We start from the raw sequence: 25,224 nt of genomic DNA, 5'->3' as shown, positions 1-25,224 counted from the left end.
TTTAGTTTTTTTACGTTATGAATCTATATATGGAGGTTATTCCAAAACGAGAATATATGGGACGATGTTTAGTAAAACTATTTTTAGTCCCTTTAAAATGCACAATTCAAAATTTAATCAACTTTAATTGCAATAAGTGCCTAAAATATTCGAAAACCCCCTAATTTGACTGTACCTCTATATGGGGACTATTCCTAAACAAAGATGAATTCATAGGCACTTAGAACAATAAATCCTAATATGCAGAGAAATTCTAAAAAAAAAGTGTTCAAGACCCTCAAAATATGGGAGCCACATTAAAGCATTGATATAACTTTTAAATTTTCACTATATACTAGTTTAATCAATAATTGAACGTATTGAAAAATTTTAGATTATCTAACTAAGAAATGCACATAAAACCGTGAAAACACTTCATATTTTTCATCGTACCAATTTATGGGGGCTTTGACAACCCCTCTTCTAACCCCTGATATGCACCAAAACTGTGTTCCGTTATATTGATTAAGGCGTAGACATTCATGCTAGTTTTTGTTAACGTCTAGGGACGAGATGTTAAATCCTCACACAAACACAGTCAAGCTCATGTCTAGTTTCATGTCAGCTATAATAAAATCGTGACCGCTAGGAAAACAACCATATAAATGACAAATGTTTCTGTAATATATCCTCAGAAAAATCTCCCAATCTATTGAAATAAAAATCATCTATGCTTCCCTATTGTACATTACGTATGAATATTTGTATGGCAAATCGAACGTGCCAGACACAAAAGTACTAGATAACGGAAGTGACAACATTTTGACTCTTCTGCATGAATGGTAAAAAACAAAATAACCGAAAAATATATTTAAAATTTTGGCACAATACGTAAAATTTTCAAATAAGAAAAAGACGATGAAAAAAAAGAAATGAAAGCAAATTCTACGAGACAAACAGACAGCAGGAAATTTATTTATTTAAAATGAAATTTAAGACAAGAACAAACGGCAGAACTGCCGCAAACGTATCGCGTGTGAGGCGGCCATCATGTATCATCTAATAGATGAAATCTTACAGATATATCATGGCCAAAGATATGTTGCCTTACAGCCGGCAAAGGACAGCAGCATATCCCGGAGGAGATGGAGAGAAAATAGTGCGTAACACCGTGTGTCAATTTTAAGCAATAATGTCAGCTAGTAGAGATTACTTACTTTTATTTACATAAACTATGTTATTGTGTTCACTTTAATTAATTTGTTTATTATCTTCTTCTCTTCTTCCTTTTGCAGAACGCAACGACCTTTCGTATCCACCTGTTATTGCTGCCTTAAGTCCATTGGGTCATGCTGCCGATTTCCTAGCACCTGGAGATCGTCTACATCAAATCGATGGCATCTCAACAATTGGGTTAACAAATCAACACATTATGAGCATGCTGTGCGGTGGTGGCTCAGCAGATGGTCCTGCCGTGGTTGAAATTGAATATTCCCTGCCTGAGTACAGTGAGTAGATGTTGAAGCCAAAACAGTGGGTGGTAGAGACTTAAAAACAAATAAAATTGCTAGAATGTTTTAAAACAAATTTGAATTTAATTTTTCTGAATTAAAAAAAATAATGAAACATGGGCGTAGAAAAGACATCTGCAAGAGGGGCAATAAATACTTCAAACCACCTTAATTTTTAAAATGTAAATTGTGATGAACCCCCTTTCAGTCTAGCCTCTCTACGCCCGTGTCTTCTCATCTTATCATCAATCAAATGTATAAATCTTAAAATATTTGTTTTTATTTATTATTTTCTCTTCCCTTTTTCTTGCACTTCCGACTATTTGTCTTTCTCCCTGCCCCCTCTCTCCGTGCCAACGAAATGTTTATGATGGTCATATGCTGCAACCTCACACCACCGCCACCATCATCACAAATCTAACACTTGGACTCATAATTCTTTAAACAAACGCGTGCTACGTATGCTGTACTGCTCCGAATGGTGCTGCCGCCTGCTTCTCAACGACAAACATTATGCTGTCGGTCTCATCTTTCAACACTTTTGAATGCACTCCATCAACACAAACAATCGACACACCAAACAATATCATTACGCCATTGCCATCATCACAAACAACAACACCGATAACCAACCAACAACGATGGGTCGCAATATTGCCGCCGCATCATCATCATCGTCGTCTTCGTCCGCATCGTCAATAGTTTCCCAAAATAGCCTTTGTGTAACATCAAAGTTGGCACAAATTACCGTGGAACGTGAAAGCGGTTGCCTGGGTTTAACACTAAGAGGAGGCGCTGATTATCCCTTAATTGTAACACATGTGCGACCACATGGTCCCGTTTATAAGACGGGCAGGATAAAACCAGGAGACAGATTGCTGAGAGTTGATAATGTAAGTAATACGATTTTCAATATCATTAATATAAAGAGTAATTGACGAAATGATAGAATACATGACCTTATAAAGGTCTTCTATGAATTGATAGACTCAGAATTGTAGCTGTAGAATGACTAACAAGTGCTCATAGAAGTCTACTTCATAGAGGTCTTCTGGTAATAGAAGCTCCCAAGAAGGTTGTCTCTTTATAGGAGACCTCATAAAGGACTTCTATTTATAGAAATGCTCAAAACGTGCTTCTATTTATAGGAGATCTTATAAAGGTCTTCTATCCATAAAAAACCTTAAAAAGGTCTTAACAACTTACCCGAAAGCTGATTGTGTTGCCTGTCGGAAAAAAAAAATATTATGAAAATATCTCCATCCGTTCAAAAGTTACATAATTTTTAACAGATATGCCCTCAGCCTCGGATCTAAAAAACAAGTAAACACAATACATCTTACGTCTCTAAGGGTTTGTTGAGTGGTTAGGCCAACTTCTTTGGAAAAAATTGTACCGTCGTAACTAGGGACACATACACAACCATGTGGGAGGTACCCGAAAAAGTGGTCCAATGTAGTCAATATTCGAACATAATGCGAATCTTGATATAAATGGATCCGAAGGAGTGAACCGATAAAGTGCATATTCCAACCAGATACATGACTGGAGGAAATAATACGATGTGCAGAATTTTGGAACACTCAAAAAATCCCTGCGAGTGTTATCTTCCGGATTTGCCATTTTAGTTGATGCCGTTAGGGTTTCTTATAACTTTTAGGTTATTATCTCAGGAAGTATGGACTTGGCCCAAAAAAAAAAACAAATAAAAAAGTATCAGTCGGCCGACAGAGATATACCCTCAGCCTGTGCAAATTGAAAATGTTGATTATGATTAAAGTTCAAAAATTTTGCGGAAAAGGTACTTAAAGGAATGGACCGACATAGACCATGGGGGTGCCATAGGGGGTTTTTACACACTTCGGGCTGTTTTCTCAAGAAGTATGGACTTGTCCCTGAAACAACTTTTACCATCGTAATTGAGGCAGCGAATGCAAGTTGCTTCAACAAAAATCAAAGTGATTCAATAGCAGGTCTTAAAGTGAACTTTTCCAAAATTTTGTGTTGGAGATACGGAATGGAGTGGACAAATATAGTCCATATTCGAACCTGATCTATATATGGTAGAGATTATGAGAATGTGTAAAGTATGGACCAAATCGGTCACTGCCATCAAGAGTTATCGTGCGCACAATTTTTCCGAACATTTCTATACTTTTGTGGGGTAGGTACCTGAAGGAGTGGACCGATATGGCTTATCTACGAACTTAAACTAAGTTTGGAAACAATATTACGAAGGCCAAATGTTGGCCGGAATCGGTATTACCGTTCGAGAATTATCTTGCGCTTCCACCCATAAACATGGTGTCATAGGGTTTGTTTTTCAACTTCCAGGCTATTTTTTCAGGAAGTATGGACTTGCCCCTGAGGAAACTTGTAATTTCGTATAGGGGACAGCGAATACAAGATGTTACAACAAAAACCAAGGCAATTCTAGAGCAGGTCCTAAACTGAACTTTTCCGAAAATGTGTGTGGGAGGTACTCGAAGGAGTTTACCATATTGGAACCTCATCTAAGTCTGGTAGAAGTTTCATAATGTGCAAAGTATGGACCAAATCGGTTACTCCCTTCAAGAGTTATCGTACGCACAAATTTTCCGAACATTTTCGAACTTTTGTGGGGGAGGTACCGGAAGGAGTGGACCGATATAATCCATCTTTGAACTTGAACTTATTTTGGACAAAATATTACGAAATTCAAATTTTTGTCCGCATCGGCAGATCCGTTCGAGAGTTATCTTGCGCTCCAACCACTATACACGGTGTCATAGGGATTTTTGTAACATTCAGGCTATTTTCTCAGGAAGTATGGACTTGCCCCTAATGAAACTTACATCGTCTTATAGAGGACAGCAAATACAACTTGCGTAAACAAAAATTAAAGCGATTCGAAACCAGATCCTAAACTGAACTTTTCCGAAATTTTGTGTGGGAGGTACCCGAAGGAGTGGACCGATTGAGTCCATATTGGAACCTCATCTAAGTTTGGTAAAAATTACACGATGTGCGAGGTATGGACCAAATCGGTTATTCCCTACAGGAGTTATCGTGCGCACAAGTTTTGCGACAATTTTTGAACATTTGTGGGGGAGGTACCTGAAGGAGTGGACCTATATGGCCCATGTTCGAACTTAAATCGAATCTGGACAAAATATTTCGATACCCAACATTTGAACCAAATCGATTGATCCGTTCGAGAGTTATCGTGCGCACCAGACAGTCAGACAGACGGACGGACATTGCTAGATCTACTCAAAATTGTCTGAAACGGATATCGTACAAACATACTTGGGGTTTAAAACCATTATTTCGATGAGGCAAATTTTTGGTCGTATCAAAGTGTAAATATTAATAATATAATTACTGCCGTAAAGCGAGGGCCGCAAGAACAACCGGCTAAAAAAATGTTCAAAGCGATTCAAGAGGAGCTCTTAAACTTTACGATTGACTCGTAGGAATCTTCCACCAGGAGCCGCAAACTCAACAATTGTGTTTGGGTATGTTTTCCACCATAGGAGCGGCAATATATTCAGAAATGCCTGTTCCGTCCTCTTTTGGTCCATGCCGCGCCATGGATATGTTACGTTTGCCACATCCGCCACAAATCAAGATCAGTGAGATGTAATTGATGTGGGGGATGAGTGCACTTCGGAGGCTAATCTGATCTTAGCCGCATTCAGGACTACAGCGTTTGGATTTATGTTGCTGTTTGCCAGCGGGTCTCCAACATCTTTGTCGGATTCATTGTCGTAGTCGCAATACGAAACACACTCGCAGGCTCCCCAAAAATAAGAAACACAGCATCTAACACCACATGTTGTCGTTCTGGTCACCGGGAATGCATCGGCCCTGCAATTCAATTGCAACGATTTCCGCAACACAGTCAGCAAACCTGTCAACATTATGTAGTAGTAGGACTTGCCTTCGTAGTGACCAATAAATAGAATATATGGAGGTAGCAGTAAAGTGTGGGACTGCCGAGGTATAGTTGCTTAATGTGTATATACCGCCTATGAATAATTCTCCTCCGCGCTATATACCTGTTATTAGTCTGCTCTTGGAGGACAATTACCGCCTGATGCGCTAAATGACTTCAATGCTCATCACGAGCTTGGGCATGCCGTCCTAGGCATTGACCAGAGCGTTACGAAAATGCTTCTACCAGAATAAAAGGAGATTGCGATAGCTCGTTAGCAGACCACCCGACTTCATAACCTCTGACTCTGAATCATTTACCAATTAGCGCTTTCGGGAGCTGCCCATTCCTTCAGATCTTCGGGTACCTAAGAACATTTTCGGGGACATCATCACTGCTGCGGCCGCTCGCCACATACCTGAAGGCCGAATACCCGAAATTAGACCAAATGTCCATGCAGAGGCGTCGGGACTAGCAAATGAGTAAATTGTGGACAGCGGGATTAAATCAATACGGGAAAGAAGGATGAAAGAACGGCTGTCATTTTCAACAGTGTGACAGTGACTGATCCGAAGAGGTGAGCGTGTAATATCAACTGGCAACTTATAGAGCACTCCAAGAGTTATAGGGCGAAGAATAGTGTTTTACGCCGTAGCACAGCCGAGGTGATAACACCACAATTTACAATGATCATGTTGCAGATGTCGTCCAAAGCGTCGGGCTCACACAGAATCTCAATGGTACACCGGTAGCGAAGATTCTAAAGTCACTATTACTTCCCATGATGGAAATCAGGTTCCCAGTTGCCCAACATCAGCATGGATTCCGAAAAATGCACACTACCACAATAGCAGCAGTCGAGGACTGAAACAAAACAGACTGAACAGTCATGCAGGGTCTTGACCTTTCAAGGGCCTTCGATACCGTGACAAGCTGCTCGAGGAAATACAGTTATGTTTGAAACGGAGGATAAACAATTAAATGTGTGGACGCCAGTCGTTCCCAAAGTTGTGGTGATATTTCAGAAACTGTTTAACCTCTACCTTTCTGAATTTTCCCCATCCATGTGGATTGTTGTACGATCTTGACATCGGGTCGTACTGTCGATGACATATGTATGTGATAGGCTAAATACACATCTAACTCATTACAGTTCTTCCATCTAAGGAATATCACAATATCCGCCTCTAAATCGACTGCCGCACTATTCACCACATGGAGGAGCTAAAATTAGGCTCCCTTGAATATATTGGTCGATGGTGTCCTGATTCCGAGCACAAACTACCCAAAATATTGGATGTAACGTTGGATAGCATGTTTAAGTTGCCCGCGCAAGTCACAACTATTTGTTGCAAGATCAAATGTAGGAACAAGATCCTCGAGTCGCTGGTAGGCAGCTCTTGGGGAAAGAAAGAAGGGAAAGACACCTTGTTGAGCTCATACAAAGCAATAGGTCGGTATTTGATAAGCTATGCGGTGCCAGTTTGGTATGCAAGTGTTAATGCTGCAAAGTGGAACGATGTTCAAACCTGCCAGATTGTCGCTCTGAGGACTACAACAGAGTGCCTCACCATGACAACAAGGTGTAGATGCAGTACGTAATTTGGTGTTATCGCCTTGAACATCCCTGCCACAATCTAGTGGACACGCTTCGCCCACCAAGGCACGTCCGGAGAGATCTTCATGATCTAGAGGGAGAGGTCCAAAGGTATAAACGAGAACGTCTAGATCAGGGAGCCTATCGGACAGGCTTGGATAGCGTTGACACTGATGCAGTCGCGCAGGTAGTACAGAGATACAGTGCGAATGCCGCAGTCGTAGACCATCTCCCAAGCATCACAGCAGAAGAACACTACCTGCCAAGTCAAACACGAATGGTTTTAGCCCTGTAAAGATCCGAACGATGCAACCTCCTTAATTCATATTGGGCCTGAATTTACCCGATACCCAGCATATGCCCGGCGTGTGGATTTGGACCGCACGACACGCGCTGCATTTGCTAAGTTGGCCAGCTAACACCACTCATCTGTTTTCTCTTTATGGACACAACCAGTCCAGGTTGTAGAATTTTTTAGTCTAGATACAGAGGAACCAGAACCTCATAACTGAAATAATACACGAACGAACATATTTGCTTGATGCCGATACCGCTCAGCAGAGTTCTATATCCTTCCTTTCACCAGCGGAAATCTTTTTTGAAATATGCCCCAGGGTGGAATTCCTACTCACTCGCGATATTCATTAGCTCACCCACAGTACTAGTAATAAATTATTATCTCTTCCCTCTTCCAGGTCTCTCTCATTGGGAAAACTCTGGCTGAAGCCCAACAAATCATCAAGTGTGGTGGCCATATATCGGGCTACACAAATCTTACCATAGAATATGATGTCTCAGTGGTGCAAAGTGTTGAATTCTCAATGGGTCCGCTGTTGATCGAAATCGAACGTCCTATGAATGATAAGCTAGGTTTGGTATTGTGTAATTATAATTCAGCAGCTGCCGGTCTTACGGATCACACGAAAATAGATGAAGTTAGTCAAGCCGGTATCTACATAGCCAGTATTTTGCCAGCGAGCATAGCTGATCGGTGAGTATTCTTTTCATTTGAAATTGCGAAAGAAAAAAGAAAATAAAAACTTCGCCAGCAACTAATCAATTTCATATCCACTTTAAAATATTTTGTTGTTATTCAAACAATTGAATTACAACAAAATATGGACTCAAGCTGAAATAAACACAAAGATGAAGAAAATAAAAACATGTAGAACTGTTGGAGGAAATTATGGTATAACCTCATAAATCAATTTGCTCTTCTTCTCTAGATGCGGTGCTCTTTCTATTGGCGATCAAGTACTTTCCATTGACGACATAAGTATTGAAAATTCAGCCTACACACCAGATGAAGTTATGACAATTTTGGATACCAGTTCCGGGCGAGGTTATACACAAATGCAGATAATGCCCGCCCATGCATTGGCACGAAGGGGTAAGTGAAATACGAATAAGTAGAAAGGAAACTCTTTCGGGATGAAATACTTTCCACCATAGGATATATATTTCCCTTTCCGGTTGCCAAATAATTCGAATCCATTTTGCTGTGTGAAGGTGCAGAACGCCCACATTGAATTGATTCCCTTAATTTTCCATATGCTTACATAGTATTTCTCCTGTTTGTCTTTGGTTGTACTTATTTTGGGCTAATGACTTTTGCATATTGCTCTACATAAATATCTGTAGATGTTGTGTTAGCCTTTATTTTTGCGTGACACAAAAAAACAATAACAAGTAACAACAACACCAACAAATGTTGTCATAGCCTCATTACTGGCCATAATACAGTGAAATATCCATTGCCATCTTCACTTAATAATGTGGTGTCCTCCTTATAGCGACAATCAATATATGATCGCAAAGGCACATAAATTACTTATACGACAATGCTACGGCTACGGCATCATCCCAATGTGCACTCACACATGCACACATTGGCTAGATGTCGTTGATGTCCAATCACCTCTATAGACGAAAATGTCTTCTCTGCTTCAATCAATGCGTTAGCTGCTCATCTTTCCTGTCATTCTATGACATTTGTCGATCATAAAAAATACACTTAAACGAAAAATGAAAAACAGCGCACAACAAAAACAAGAAATATGGTTAGGCTCCTCCATAGAGATGTTTTTTGTCAGAAAAATAAATATTTGCGCATGTTTGGGGGGTTGGTTGTTTTCTTGAAAATGGGGGTCTTGCTTGTTCTTCCTCTTTTCTACACGAACGACATTAACAGAATCATAGCATACATTTTTGTTGAAATCAGCAAGGCGTCACCGAGGCATGAAAAAACAAGTTGTACGTCGCCTATAAGAGCCTAATGTTGTTACATTTTTGCCATAACATTATGGCCCACGCCTGCATCTCTTGTTCTGCCTCTTTTTGGGACAACTGTTGTTTGACGAATTTATGATTTGTCTACAATTTCTATTGGGAGGAGATACTACTTCCAGCTTGGTGGATAATAACATCATATTTGGTGGATAAAAATATCCAGCGTGGATATCAATATCCAAAAGCGTGGATAACAATAGCCACAAGCGTGGCTAACAATAGCCACAAGCGTGGATAACAATAGCCACAAGCGTGGATAACAATAGCCACAAGCGCGGATAACAATATCCACCGGGGGTGGATAAAAATATCCACAAGCGCGAATAACAACATCCACAAGCGTGGATATCAATATCCACAAGCGTGGATATCAATATCCACAAGCGTGGATATCAATATCCACAAGCGTGGATATCAATATCCACAAGCATGGATATCAATATCCACAAGCATGGATATCAATATCCACAAGCGTGGATATCAATATCAACAAGCGTGGATATCATCAATATCAACATGCGTGGATAACAATATCCACAAGCGTGGATAACAATATCCACAAGCGTGGATATCAATATCCACAAGCGTGGATAACAATATCCACAAGCGTGGATATCAATATCCACAAGCGTGGATATCAATATCCACAAGCGTGGATATCAATATCCACAAGCGTGGATATCAATATCCACAAGCGTGGATATCAATATCCACAAGCGTGGATATCAATATCCACAAGCGTGGATATCAATATCCACAAGCGTGGATATCAATATCCACAAGCGTGGATATCAATATCCACAAGCGCTTCCTCTTTTCTACACGAACGACATTAACAGAATCATAGCATACATTTTTGTTGAAATCAGCAAGGCGTCACCGAGGCATGAAAAAACAAGTTGTACGTCGCCTATAAGAGCCTAATGTTGTTACATTTTTGCCATAACATTATGGCCCACGCCTGCATCTCTTGTTCTGCCTCTTTTTGGGACAACTGTTGTTTGACGAATTTATGATTTGTCTACAATTTCTATTGGGAGGAGATACTACTTCCTGCTTGGTGGATAATAACATCATATTTGGTGGATAAAAATATCCAGCGTGGATATCAATATCCAAAAGCGTGGATAACAATAGCCACAAGCGTGGCTAACAATAGCCACAAGCGTGGATAACAATAGCCACAAGCGTGGATAACAATAGCCACAAGCGCGGATAACAATATCCACCGGGGGTGGATAAAAATATCCACAAGCGCGAATAACAACATCCACAAGCGTGGATATCAATATCCACAAGCGTGGATATCAATATCCACAAGCGTGGATATCAATATCCACAAGCGTGGATATCAATATCCACAAGCATGGATATCAATATCCACAAGCATGGATATCAATATCCACAAGCGTGGATATCAATATCAACAAGCGTGGATATCATCAATATCAACATGCGTGGATAACAATATCCACAAGCGTGGATAACAATATCCACAAGCGTGGATATCAATATCCACAAGCGTGGATAACAATATCCACAAGCGTGGATATCAATATCCACAAGCGTGGATATCAATATCCACAAGCGTGGATATCAATATCCACAAGCGTGGATATCAATATCCACAAGCGTGGATATCAATATCCACAAGCGCTTGTGAATAAAATATCCACACTTGTGGATAAAATATCCACACTTGTGGATAAAAATATCCACGCTTGCGATTAAAAATACCCACGGCTGTGGATAATATCCACGCTTGTGGATAAAAATATCCACGCTTGTGGATTAAAATATCCACACTTGTTGATAAAAATATCCACGCTTGTGGATACAAATATCCACGCTTGATGATAAATATGACCACTCTTGTAGGTAGGTAATAATATCCACGTTGGTGGATAATAACATCCACACTTGTGGATATCAACGATAACCTAACCTGACGACTAAAAAAATAAATATTTGACATGCGACTTCTTTCTTGCGATGACAAACTAATTAAATTGAATCACTTCGTACAAAAAATGGAGTGACATCACCGAACAACACGGTAAAGAAATTAACAGAAAAAAGCGGATGTTTAAAACTTTTGACAATTATGACCATAAAAGGAAAACTTGTTCCCTCTACCCATCTGTCCGTCCATTCAGTTTGTGGTAATACGAAAGCACAAACAATGCTGACAAAAACAAATGTCAAAACTCTCTTTCAATAAACCTCAGAAAAATAATCAAAGAACAACACTCCTCCCGATCGATTTCGATGCTTAACGAAATGGAGTGACAAAAATTTAAATTTCAATTTGAAATTACTCTTCAAAGTGTAACGCACACTCCCCTTTTATTTTTTGGGGAAAATATAACATTTTCCATTCCCTTGACACCTCCCCCCAGCTATCCACCATAAGTCATTTGAATCAAGTTTGTTGTTGCTGTTGCAGTTGTATGGCTGGCTCCATATTGAAAGCATTGATATTTTTAGAACTCTTGACAGTATTTATTGGCTGACATTTATTTCAATATTGAGATTTATTTTAAAAGATGATCGAAGAAGCGGAATTAACCGAAACGATAGATAGGATCTCTCGTCCGGCAAAGCAAATGTGTACAGCTTTCGGTTCACTTTTTTGGGAAACTTATGTCATTTTTGAAGATGGCACAGTGGTTTGAAAATAACTAAAAACATGAAAAATATTCTTTAAAAAATTCACGACCATGAAAAATATTCTTTAAAAAATCCACGACCATGAAAAATATTCTTTAAAAAATCCACGACCATGAAAAATATTCTTTAAAAAATCCACGACCATGAAAAATATTCTTTAAAAAATCCACGACCATGAAAAATATTCTTTAAAAAATCCACGACCATGAAAAATATTCTTTAAAAAATCCACGACCATGAAAAATATTCTTTAAAAAATCCACGACCATGAAAAATATTCTTTAAAAAATCCACGACCATGAAAAATATTCTTTAAAAAATCCACGACCATGAAAAATATTCTTTAAAAAATCCACGACCATGAAAAATATTCTTAAAAAAATCCACGACCATGAAAAATATTCTTAAAAAAATCCACGACCATGAACAATATTCTTTAAAAAATCCACGACCATGAAAAATATTCTTTAAAAAATCCACGACCGTGAAAAATATTCTTTAAAAAATTCACGACCATGAAAAATATTCTTTAAAAAATCCACGACCATGAAATATATTCTTTAAAAAATCCACGACCATGAAAAATATTCTTTAAAAAATCCACGACCATGAAAAATATTCTTTAAAAAATCCACGACCATGAAAAATATTCTTTAAAAAATCCACGACCGTGAAAAATATTCTTTAAAAAATCCACGACCATGAAAAATATTCTTTAAAAAATCCACGACCATGAAAAATATTCTTTAAAAAATCCACGACCATGAAAAATATTCTTTAAAAAATTCATGACCATAAAAAATATTCTTAAAAAAATCCACGACCATGAAAAATATTCTTTAAAAAATCCACGACCATGAAAAATATTGTTTAAAAAATCCACGACCATGAAAAATATTCTTTAAAAAATCCACGACCATGAAAAATATTCTTTAAAAAATCCACGACCATGAAAAATATTCTTTAAAAAATCCAAGACCATGAAAAATATTCTTTGAAAAATCCACGGTCATGAAAAATATTCTTTAAAAAATCCACGACCATGAAAAATATTCTTTAAAAAATCCACGACCCTGTAAAATATTCTTAAAAAAATCCATGATCATAAAAAGTATTCTTTAAAAATCCACGTCCTTGACAAATATTCTTTAAAAAATCCACGAACATGATAAATATTTTTTAAAAAAATCCACGACCATGAAAAATATTCTTTAAAAAATCCACGACCATGAAAAATATTCTTTAAAAAATCCACGACCATGAAAAATATTCTTTAAAAAATCCACGACCATGAAAAATATTCTTTAAAAAATCCACGACCATGAAAAATATTCTTTAAAAACTCCACGACCATGAAAAATATTCTTTAAAAAATCCACGACTATGAAAAATATTCTTTAAAAAATCCACGACCATGAAAAATATTCTTTAAAAAATCCACGACCATGAAAAATATTCTTAAAAAAAATCCACGACCATGAAAAATATTCTTTAAAAAATCCACGACCATGAAAAATATTCTTTAAAAAATCCACGACCATGAAGAATATTCTTTAAAAAATCCACGACCATGAAAAATATTCTTTAAAAAATCCAAGACCATGAAAAATATTCTTTGAAAAATCCACGGTCATGAAAAATATTCTTTAAAAAATCCACGACCATGAAAAATATTCTTTAAAAAATCCACGACTATGAAAAATATTCTTTAAAAAATCCACGACCATGAAAAATATTCTTTAAAAACTCCACGACCATGAAAAATATTCTTTAAAAAATCCACGACCATGAAAAATATTCTTTAAAAAATCCACGACCATGAAAAATATTCTTTAAAAACTCCACGACCATGAAAAATATTCTTTAAAAAATCCACGACTATGAAAAATATTCTTTAAAAAATCCACGACCATGAAAAATATTCTTTAAAAAATCCACGACCATGAAAAATATTCTTAAAAAAATCCACGACCATGAAAAATATTCTTTAAAAAATCCACGACCATGAAAAATATTCTTTAAAAAATCCACGACCATGAAAAATATTCTTTAAAAAATCCAAGACCATGAAAAATATTCTTTGAAAAATCCACGGTCATGAAAAATATTCTTTAAAAAATCCACGACCATGAAAAATATTCTTTAAAAAATCCACGGTCATGAAAAATATTCTTTAAAAAATCCAAGACCATGAAAAATATTCTTTGAAAAATCCACGGTCATGAAAAATATTCTCTAAAAAATCCACGACCATGAAAAATATTCTTTAAAAAATCCACGACCATGAAAAATATTCTTTAAAAAATCCACGACCATGAAAAATATTCTTTAAAAACTCCACGACCATGAAAAATATTCTTTAAAAAATCCACGACCATGAAAAATATTCTTTAAAAAATCCACGACCATGAAAAATATTCTTTAAAAAATCCACGACCATGAAAAATATTCTTTAAAAACTCCACGACCATGAAAAATATTCTTTAAAAAATCCACGACCATGAAAAATATTCTTTAAAAAATCCACGACCATGAAAAATATTCTTTAAAAACTCCACGACCATGAAAAATATTCTTTAAAAAATCCACGACTATGAAAAATATTCTTTAAAAAATCCACGACCATGAAAAATATTCTTTAAAAAATCCACGACCATGAAAAATATTCTTAAAAAAATCCACGACCATGAAAAATATTCTTTAAAAAATCCACGACCATGAAAAATATTCTTTAAAAAATCCACGACCATGAAAAATATTCTTTAAAAAATCCACGACCATGAAAAATATTCTTTAAAAAATCCAAGACCATGAAAAATATTCTTTGAAAAATCCACGGTCATGAAAAATATTCTTTAAAAAATCCACGACCATGAAAAATATTCTTTAAAAAATCCACGACCATGAAAAATATTCTTTAAAAAATCCACGACCCTGTAAAATATTCTTAAAAAAATCCATGATCATAAAAAGTATTCTTTAAAAATCCATGATCATAAAAAGTATTCTTTAAAAATCCACGTCCTTGACAAATATTCTTTAAAAAATCCACGAACATGATAAATATTTTTTAAAAAAATCCACGACCATGAAAAATATTCTTTAAAAAATCCACGACCATGAAAAATATTCTTTAAAAAATCCACGACCATGAAAAATATTCTTTAAAAAATCCACGACCATGAAAAATATTCTTTAAAAACTCCACGACCATGAAAAATATTCTTTAAAAAATCCACGACTATGAAAAATATTCTTTAAAAAATCCACGACCATGAAAAATATTCTTTAAAAAATCCACGACCATGAAAAATATTCTTAAAAAAATCCACGACCATGAAAAATATTCTTTAAAAAATCCACGACCATGAAAAATATTCTTTAAAAAATCCACGACCATGAAAAATATTCTTTAAAAAATCCACGACCATGAAAAATATTCTTTAAAAAATCCAAGACCATGAAAAATATTCTTTGAAAAATCCACGGTCATGAAAAATATTCTTTAAAAAATCCACGACCATGAAAAATATTCTTTAAAAAATCCACGACCATGAAAAATATTCTTTAAAAAATCCACGACCCTGTAAAATATTCTTAAAAAAATCCATGATCATAAAAAGTATTCTTTAAAAATCCACGTCCTTGACAAATATTCTTTAAAAAATCCACGAACATGATAAATATTTTTTTAAAAAATCCACGACCATGAAAAATATTCTTTAAAAAATCCACGACCATGAAAAATATTCTTTAAAAAATCCACGACCATGAAAAATATTCTTTAAAAAATCCACGACCATGAAAAATATTCTTTAAAAACTCCACGACCATGAAAAATATTCTTTAAAAAATCCACGACCATGAAAAATATTCTTTAAAAATCCACGACCTTGAAAAATATTCTTTAAAAAATCCACGACCATGAAAAATATTTTTTAAAAAATCCACGACCATGAAAAATATTCTTTAAAATATCCACGACCATGAAAAATATTCTTTAAAATATCCACGACCATGAAAAATATTCTTTAAAAACTCCACGACCATAAAAAATATTCTTTAAAAAATCCACGACCATGAAAAATATTCTTTAAAAAATCCACGACCATGAAAAATATTCTTTAAAAAATCCACGACCATGAAAAATATTCTTTAAAAACTCCACGACCATGAAAAATATTCTTTAAAAACTCCACGACCATGAAAAATATTCTTTAAAAATCCACGACCTTGAAAAATATTCTTTAAAAAATCCACGACCATGAAAAATATTCTTTAAAAAATCCACGACCATGAAAAATATTCTTTAAAAAAATCCACGACCATGAAAAATATTCTTTAAAAAATCCACGACCATGAAAAATATTCTTTAAAAAATCCACGACCATGAAAAAATATTTTTTTGCAAAATCCACGGCAGAAAAAAAATATTCTTTATGAAATTATAAAAATCGTGGTGACCACTATGGCGTAAAATACATATATAAATTGTCTTTCACGCTTATCTTAAAAAGCCCTTTTTGGAAAAAGAACATAAATTTCAACGTCAACAGCAACGGAATCACATAAATAGAGATTCGGAAGCTTTGGTCGAGAACATGAGAAAAAAAAATGAAGGGGGGAATTCCAAATAGACACACACATGCACACATTTAAACATCCTCCACATGCATATAGATGGACAGATTTACAAAGCAAATGACAGACAGACAAACAAAAAGATGGAAAAACTAAAAATACTCCCAAATTCTAATTGATGTCGAAGTGGAGGAAATCTATGTAGGCAGCAACAACAATTGGAAAATGTCTTTTTTCCCCATGGTGGTGCTCATTAATGTTTGAAAGCATTTTCTTATTCTTTCTTCTTCATCTTCTTCTTACTTTCCGTTGCAGGTCATGCCGCCTTGAATAGTCCAAAATATGGTTTCAACACTTTAGAATCAAGGAAATCGCGTCAGCGTCAACGTTTTACCCGCAAAAGTTCTTTGCCACTGGAATCAACAACAACAACAACGGCGGGAGGTGGCGGAGGAGGTGGAACAAATTCAAACAGTGCAGCAAGTGCGGCTGGCAGCAGTGGTGGTGGCAGTGTCAGCGGTCCCAGTAGCGGCAGTGTAAGTGGCAGCAGTTTGGGTGCCAGTGCCACAAGCAGCAGCACAACTTCCGGCCTACATCACTCCTCCAGCATGGGTATTTGTCGTGCCGAAACATTTCCGGTTCTTTTGGATTGCAGCATGGGTTCCGGTTTGGTGTTGGGTGCCCAGAGCCCTTGCGGCCGGTCGGTAACTATTAACAAAATCATACCCGACTCTGTGGCAGATCGTTGCGGTTGCATACAAAAGGGAGATCGCATTGTGGCCATAAACAAAATGTACAATCTGGATGTGCAAACAATGCGCCAGTTATTGGGTGATTTGGGTTCACGGCCGCCACACAGTCCAGCCAACTGGCTAGAGCTGGAAATTGAATTTGATATGCCCGACACAGTGGTGCCCTCTAGTGGGGTGTTTAATGTTAAAGTATTACGCTTAGGCAAGGCGGGCTTGGGCCTAAGTATTAACGGTTCTAGTCATGGTGGGTTTGTCATTTCCGATGTTAAACCTGGCAGTCCTGCACATCGCACTGGATCGCTGAGATCAGGTGATATACTCCTGGCGGTGGACAATCATCCGGTACAGCATTTCAACATAGATTCCCTGCTAAAAGATGGTTCCCAAGGTGATTTCTCCACATTGACTGTGAAACGTGTTATGTTGCCGGATTTTCTGTTCGATGCCCAACAAAAAATGCCCAATCACATTTATAGCAACTGTCCCTCAAGTCCCACCACAGACCATGATCTATATAGCAGTGCTTATGTGGCGAATAAATATGCCGAAATGAAATATCAAAATGATTGTCTGTCGATGAAATCAAGTACACCACAACCGGAATATTTTCGGGGACCCACCCTGGAAGATAATACCATGACATCGGTTCAAATACGCCATCACTTGGCTGCACCCAATTGGGGCACCATGGGTAGGTCGTTTAATCAAAATACCCAAAGTCTTACCACAGAGTTGCCGGATGATGAAAATTCCTATAATGAATTTGGCGGATATGATTTGGATCGTTTGGATCGCTATGCAAGGTAAGTGGGAGGGCAGGCCCTTTTCTTATGATGTGTTGGATTAATATTTTCTTTATTTTGGTTTTTCAGTGCTGACTGTACTAATCTACCTCCACCAATGGAGAACAAAGTCTATGGTTCAGCGGCCAGTTCCAGCAGTAAAAGTAGCGGCACCAGTTTACATCAAATTATTTTCACCGTTCGCTTAGAACCCAAAGGTGGCCTATTGGGCATAACTTTGGCTGGCAGCGAGGATATTTCAAAGCCAATTACCATTAGTGGTGTTGTGGAAGGTAAGTTAGAATAAGTAAAATATAATTAGTCGGCAGCTAAATACCTCACAGACTACGAAAAAGAATAACAAGAGACGTGGACCTAAAAGATATATGAGCAGATAGGTAGCGTAGGGGACAAACTAAGTTTTGGAAGTTTCCAGCGTACATTTTTGGGCATTTTTATGCTATAGGTATCACAAACAGTGGGCCTTATTATCCCACTGACAGATCCAAAGAGTACAGACTACACGATCCAATTCTATATTTTCCTTATATTGCAAAAACTCTACATGGACAGGGTTTTTTTGAACTTTTAGGTCATTATTAAGAGAAGTGTGGAGAATAAAATCATAGCTTTTTAGTAGAGACCGCAAAGACCTGCAGTAACCAGTACTACGTTGCACGGTGTGCAGCAAGTGTGTGAAGAGATACAAAAATAAAAAATATTGGGCCTAATGATTCCTAGTTTTTCGGTCATTCGGGTCATTATAGAGAAAAATGTGGAGAATAAAGTTATAGCGTCGTAACAGAAACTACATAAACTACCCCAGTAAAAACCAGGAAACCTTCTTAGCGCTTTGTGCAGCAGGATTGTGAAGGAGAAGCCCTAAGTATGAGCCTGGAGCCCATATCTCTGAAATTATTGTCTTCCTTAGAAGAAATTCCGATTTTGTAATCGTGGTCACAAGGTACTCCTATTAAAGTATCAACATGGTCCAATACGTGCCCTTAAACTGGAATAAAGCGCAAAAGTGTTGAAGTTATATGGAAGAGTGAGCCGACAAAGTCCATCCTTCGGCTTGATCTATGTTTTGATGCACTCATTTAGTTAGTTATGGTGTCCATCATCCATTTTCGTTGGACATCGTTAGGTCTAGGAATATGGTAGCATCAAGGGGGTGCAACCACAATAATGCAGCGTGTCATACAGGCCTGTGCAGCATACTGGGCAGGTGTTTTCACGGTGTCATACATCGTTGCCATATAGGAAAGTAGATGCTGCGTAGTTAGGCTAAAACTACTCAGGTTTGTCGTGGCAGCTAACGCTCTTCACCTGTGATAGGTGGAGCGTACTCCGATAGTGTCTGATAGGCATGCTCTTTCTCTCTCTAGATGATGAAGATCCCTTCTGACATGCCTTGGTTGGGGTTATTGGAAAAAACGCCTTATCTTCGTTCTGCTAGCCCCAGATAGGGTCTTGAGGTCATCAACTTGTCCATGATGACTGTGATATCGCTCCTTTCGATTCTAATGCTTGCCATATTGGGGTGGTCGGGATATGTCATACTCCTACTGTACGTGTTTTCCCGGGTCACGGATTGGAAGGGTGTTGTTGCGACATTTTGCACTAGAACTGTCCGACAGACTTGATTCAACATTACTCTTCAAACTTCGGGGTTAGAGAAGCGGCATCTAACGGAGATTAACCTCTAATAAATATCTCATACTCTCTCCTCTGCATTCTGCGGATGCCTTGGATCCCTCGGGAACCAGAAATGGATAGGGGTAGTTCCCCCAAAATAAACAACTACTATGGGGAGGATAACAAACGGGATAAGGTTAAGGTAAGACAACATGGTGAGACAACAAGCCATGTTTCGTCGAGGTCAAGTAATCCGGATGCCTTGGCACCTACATTCGTACATGCTACAACTGCATAACATACTAACGATAGGAAATTTGACAACGATAAAGCCTACATTGGTGCAAACTAGTCTATGGCTTACAGGACCGATTCTTTGGTCGTGGACGACGTACACCAGACTCTGAAGACTAGAGAGTAAAATGGGAATATGGACTCTTATGCTCAATTGGCGGCAAGCCCAGTTCCAGCTTGTCATATATCGACGCATGCCGGTAACAAACTTTATAGGATGCAACAGCATCATTGAATGATGACGGGAGGCTCCAACAATAGTCAATGACCCTAACGACAGATCTGCCAGATAAGTTAAGGATACCAAGCACTATAAACGTGATGTGACGAATCCCAACGAGATCCCAATATACATACTGAGAAGGAGTTCTTCTTAACCAGACGCAACTTGAGGTACATCACGAAATTCGAGAAAATTTGAACTGGTAGAGTACTGTTCGTCCAATAGGAATATAGTGAGCAGTTGCAGCAATAATGTTGTCCCGATACTTAATTTCTGCTACTCGAACATCAAAAGGTTCTCTGAAGAGGTGATAAATAGGCGATCGTTCTACAACTAGGTCACATATGTAGCTTTTCCATAATTAGTGAAAGTGCTGCGTTTGGAGGTGAAGTCTAATATAGAATAAAGGACCTCAGTTGAGGTATTCTATAAAATAAAGGACCTCAGTTGAGGTCTTCAATAGAATAGAGGACCTCAGTTGAGGTCTTCTAAAGAATAGAGGACCTCAGTTGAGGTCTTCTATAGAATAGAGGACCTCAGTTGAGGTCTTCTATAGAATAGAGGGCCTTGGTTAAGGCCTTCTAAAGAAAAGAGGACCTCAGTTGAGGTCTTTTATGGAATAGAGAACCTCAGTTGATGTCTTTTATAGAATAGAGGACCTCAGTTGACATCTTCTATAAAATAGAGGACCTTAATTGAGGTCTTCTGTAGAATAGAAGACCTCATTTGGGGTCTTCTATAGAATAGAGAACCTCAGTTGAGGTCTTCTATAGAATAGAAGACTTCATTTAGGGTCTTCTATAGAACAGAGGACCTCAGTTGAGGTCTTCCGTAGAATAGAGGACCTCATTTGGTGTCTTCTATTGAATAGCGGACCTCAGTTGAGGTCTTCTATAGAAAAGAGGTCATCAGTTGAGGTCATCTATAGAGAAGAGGACCTCAGTTGAGATCTTCTGTGGAATAGAAGTCCTCAGTTGAGGTCGTCTGTGGAATAGAGGACCTCAGTTGAGGTTTCTGTTGAATACAGGACCTCAGTTGAGGTCTTCTGTCGAATAGAGGACCTCAGTTGAGGTCTTCTGTCGAATAGAGGACCTCAGTTGAGGTCTTTTGTGGAATAGAGGACCTCAGTTGAGGTCTTCTATAGAATAAAGGACCCCAGTTGAGGTATTCTATAGAAAAGAAGTCATCAGTTGAGGTCATCTATAGAGAAGAGGACCTCAGCTGAGATCTTCTGTGGAATAGAGGACCTCAGTTGAGGTCTTCTATAGAATAGAGGGCCTTGGTTAAGGCCTTCTAAAGAAAAGAGGACCTCAGTTGAGGTCTTTTATGGAATAGAGAACCTCAGTTGATGTCTTTTATAGAATAGAGGACCTCAGTTGACATCTTCTATAAAATAGAGGACCTTAATTGAGGTCTTCTGTAGTCTTCTATTGAATAGCGGACCTCAGTTGAGGTCTTCTACAGAAAAGAGGTCATCAGTTGAGGTCATCTATAGAGAAGAGGACCTCAGTTGAGATCTTCTGTGGAATAGAAGTCCTCAGTTGAGGTCGTCTGTGGAATAGAGGACCTCAGTTGAGGTTTCTGTTGAATACAGGACCTCAGTTGAGGTCTTCTGTCGAATAGAGGACCTCAGTTGAGGTCTTCTATAGAAAAGAGGTCATCAGTTGAGGTCATCTATAGAGAAGAGGACCTCAGTTGAGATCTTCTGTGGAATAGAAGTCCTCAGTTGAGGTCGTCTGTGGAATAGAGGACCTCAGTTGAGGTTTCTGTTGAATACAGGACCTCAGTTGAGGTCTTCTGTCGAATAGAGGACCTCAGTTGAGGTCTTTTGTGGAATAGAGGACCTCAGTTGAGGTCTTCTATAGAATAAAGGACCCCAGTTGAGGTATTCTATAGAAAAGAAGTCATCAGTTGAGGTCATCTATAGAGAACAGGACCTCAGCTGAGATCTTCTGTGGAATAGAGGACCTCAGTTGAGGTCTTCTATAGAATAGAGGGCCTTGGTTAAGGCCTTCTAAAGAAAAGAGGACCTCAGTTGAGGTCTTTTATGGAATAGAGAACCTCAGTTGATGTCTTTTATAGAATAGAGGACCTCAGTTGACATCTTCTATAAAATAGAGGACCTTAATTGAGGTCTTCTGTAGTCTTCTATTGAATAGCGGACCTCAGTTGAGGTCTTCTACAGAAAAGAGGTCATCAGTTGAGGTCATCTATAGAGAAGAGGACCTCAGTTGAGATCTTCTGTGGAATAGAAGTCCTCAGTTGAGGTCGTCTGTGGAATAGAGGACCTCAGTTGAGGTTTCTGTTGAATACAGGACCTCAGTTGAGGTCTTCTGTCGAATAGAGGACCTCAGTTGAGGTCTTTTGTGGAATAGAGGACCTCAGTTGAGGTCTTCTATAGAATAAAGGACCCCAGTTGAGGTATTCTATAGAAAAGAAGTCATCAGTTGAGGTCATCTATAGAGAAGAGGACCTCAGCTGAGATCTTCTGTGGAATAGAGGACCTCAGTTGAGGTCTTCTATAGAATAGAGGGCCTTGGTTAAGGCCTTCTAAAGAAAAGAGGACCTCAGTTGAGGTCTTTTATGGAATAGAGAACCTCAGTTGATGTCTTTTATAGAATAGAGGACCTCAGTTGACATCTTCTATAAAATAGAGGACCTTAATTGAGGTCTTCTGTAGAATAGAAGACCTCATTTGGGGTCTTCTATAGAATAGAGAACCTCAGTTGAGGTCTTCTATAGAATAGAAGACTTCATTTAGGGTCTTCTATAGAACAGAGGACCTCAGTTGAGGTCTTCCGTAGAATAGAGGACCTCATTTGGTGTCTTCTATTGAATAGCGGACCTCAGTTGAGGTCTTCTATAGAAAAGAGGTCATCAGTTGAGGTCATCTATAGAGAAGAGGACCTCAGTTGAGATCTTCTGTGGAATAGAAGTCCTCAGTTGAGGTCGTCTGTGGAATAGAGGACCTCAGTTGAGATTTCTGTTGAATACAGGACCTCAGTTGAGGTCTTCTGTCGAATAGAGGACCTCAGTTGAGGTCTTTTGTGGAATAGAGGACCTCAGTTGAGGTTTCTGTTGAATACAGGACCTCAGTTGAGGTTTCTGTTGAATACAGGACCTCAGTTGAGGTCTTTTGTGGAATAGAGGACCTCAGCTGAGGTCTTCTATAGAATAGAGGACCTCAGTTGAGGTCTTCTGTCGAATATAGGACCTCAGTTGAGGTCTTTTGTGGAATAGAGGACCTCAGTTGAGGTCTTTTGTGGAATAGAGGACCTCAGTTGAGGTCTTCTGTCGAACAGAGGACCTCAGTTGAGGTCTTCTATAAAAAAAGGTCATCAGTTGAGGTCATCTATAGAGAAGAGAAGGAAGAGGACTCAGTTGAGGTCGTCTGTGCAATAGAGTACCTCAGTTGAGGTTTCTGTTGAATACAGGACCTCAGTTGAGGTCTTCTGTCGAATAGAGGACCTCAGTTTAGGTCTTTTGTGGAATAGAGGACTTCAGTTGAGGTCTTCTATAGAATAGAGGACCTCAGTTGAGGTCTTCTATAGAATAGAGGACCTCAGTTGAGGTCTTCTATAGAATAGAGGACCTCAGTTGAGGTCTTCCATAGAAAAGAGGTCATCAGTTGAGGTCATCTATAGAGAAGAGGACCTCAGTTGAGGTCTTCTGTCGAATAGAGGACCTCAGTTGAGGTATTTTGTGGAATAGAGGACCTCAGTTGAGGTCTTCTATAGAATAGAGGACCTCAGTTGAGGTCTTCTGTCGAATATAGGACCTCAGTTGAGGTCTTTTGTGGAATAGAGGACCATAGTTGACGTCTTCTATAAAATAGAGGACCTCAGTTGAGGTCTTCTATAGAATAGAGGACCTCAGTTGAGGTCTTCTATAGAATAGAGGACCTCATTTGAGGTCTTCTATAGAATAGAGGACCTCAGTTGAGGTCTTCTATAGCATAGAGGACTTCAGTTGAGGTCTTCTATAGAATAGAGGACCTCAGTTGAGGTATTCTATAGAATAGAGGACCTCAGTTGAGGTATTCTATAGAATAGAGGACCTCAGTTGAGTTCTTCTATAGAATAGAGAACCTCATGTGGGGTCTTCTATAGAATAAAGCACCTCAGTTTAGGTATTCTATAGAATAGAGGAACTTAGTTTAGGTCTTCTATAAAATGGAGGACCTGCATTCGGAGGTGCGTCCTCAACTGAGTAACCTCAGTTGATGTTTTCTATATAATAGAGAACCTCAATTGAGGTATTCTATAGAATAGAGAACCTCAGTTTAGGTATTCTATAGAATAGAGAACCTCAGTTAAGGTCTTCTGTAAAATAGAGGACCTCATTTTAGGTTTTCTATAGAACAGGGAACCTCAGTTTAGGTTTTCTCTAGAAAAGCGGACCTCAAACAGCAAGCTATTAACTATAAGGGTCAGCTCTATTTATCAGATCAAAAATATGTACACAGAATTGGCAGCCGCTTGCCGAAATGCGGATGTTGTGTGTTTCTGGGTCAATGTTTTGTCGAAAAACTCGTCGTCGTGGAATTCCATTCAGTAGTTATCATACCCACCAACCGTATTAGTTCGTCATCATACGAGTATGGACTTGAATACGAAAAACCGGTATAGTCGGGGAAATAAGAACTACATTCGATGGAAAATGTTAAAACAATATTCGAACAGTAGTTAAAAGTTTTGTAGTTTATGTACCCTCAGAAGTTACTGAAATATTCAATCTTAAGTCGTAATCTAAGTTTGGATGAAATATTACGATGCACAATGTGTAGACCAAAAAGCGTTCTTAATTCGAGAGTTGTCGTTCAAATCATTTATGGTCGACGGTCTCCGTAGGATATTTAAGAGCTTTCGGTTCATAATCTCAGGAAGTATGGACTTGCTCACGACAAAAGTATGACCTTAATCAATCCTTAAACAACCCTTATAATGCATTTTAGTGCAAATGTTGAACTTTTGTGGGAAGGAACGCGACGGA

At 38.2% G+C, this 25,224-nt stretch overlaps 1 protein-coding gene across 1 annotated transcript in view; it reads left to right on the top strand.

Moving 5' to 3' along the window:
* Positions 1 to 25,224, top strand: part of Grip (Glutamate receptor interacting protein) — a 155,938-nt gene that overhangs the window by 120,111 nt on the left and 10,603 nt on the right. Inside the window, exons 3-8 of the mRNA XM_073977135.1 lie at positions 1,275 to 1,487; positions 2,193 to 2,383; positions 7,699 to 7,994; positions 8,230 to 8,393; positions 16,859 to 18,098; positions 18,168 to 18,370. Coding sequence (XP_073833236.1) covers positions 1,275 to 1,487; positions 2,193 to 2,383; positions 7,699 to 7,994; positions 8,230 to 8,393; positions 16,859 to 18,098; positions 18,168 to 18,370 — 2,307 coding nt within the window. The remainder of the gene's footprint in view (positions 1 to 1,274; positions 1,488 to 2,192; positions 2,384 to 7,698; positions 7,995 to 8,229; positions 8,394 to 16,858; positions 18,099 to 18,167; positions 18,371 to 25,224) is intronic.

This window comes from Musca autumnalis, unplaced genomic scaffold (genome assembly GCF_047663935.1).
Source record: "Musca autumnalis isolate F117 unplaced genomic scaffold, ASM4766393v1 scaffold_3, whole genome shotgun sequence".
NCBI lineage: Eukaryota > Metazoa > Arthropoda > Insecta > Diptera > Muscidae > Musca > Musca autumnalis.
This window is presented reverse-complemented; position numbering and strand designations above follow the sequence as displayed.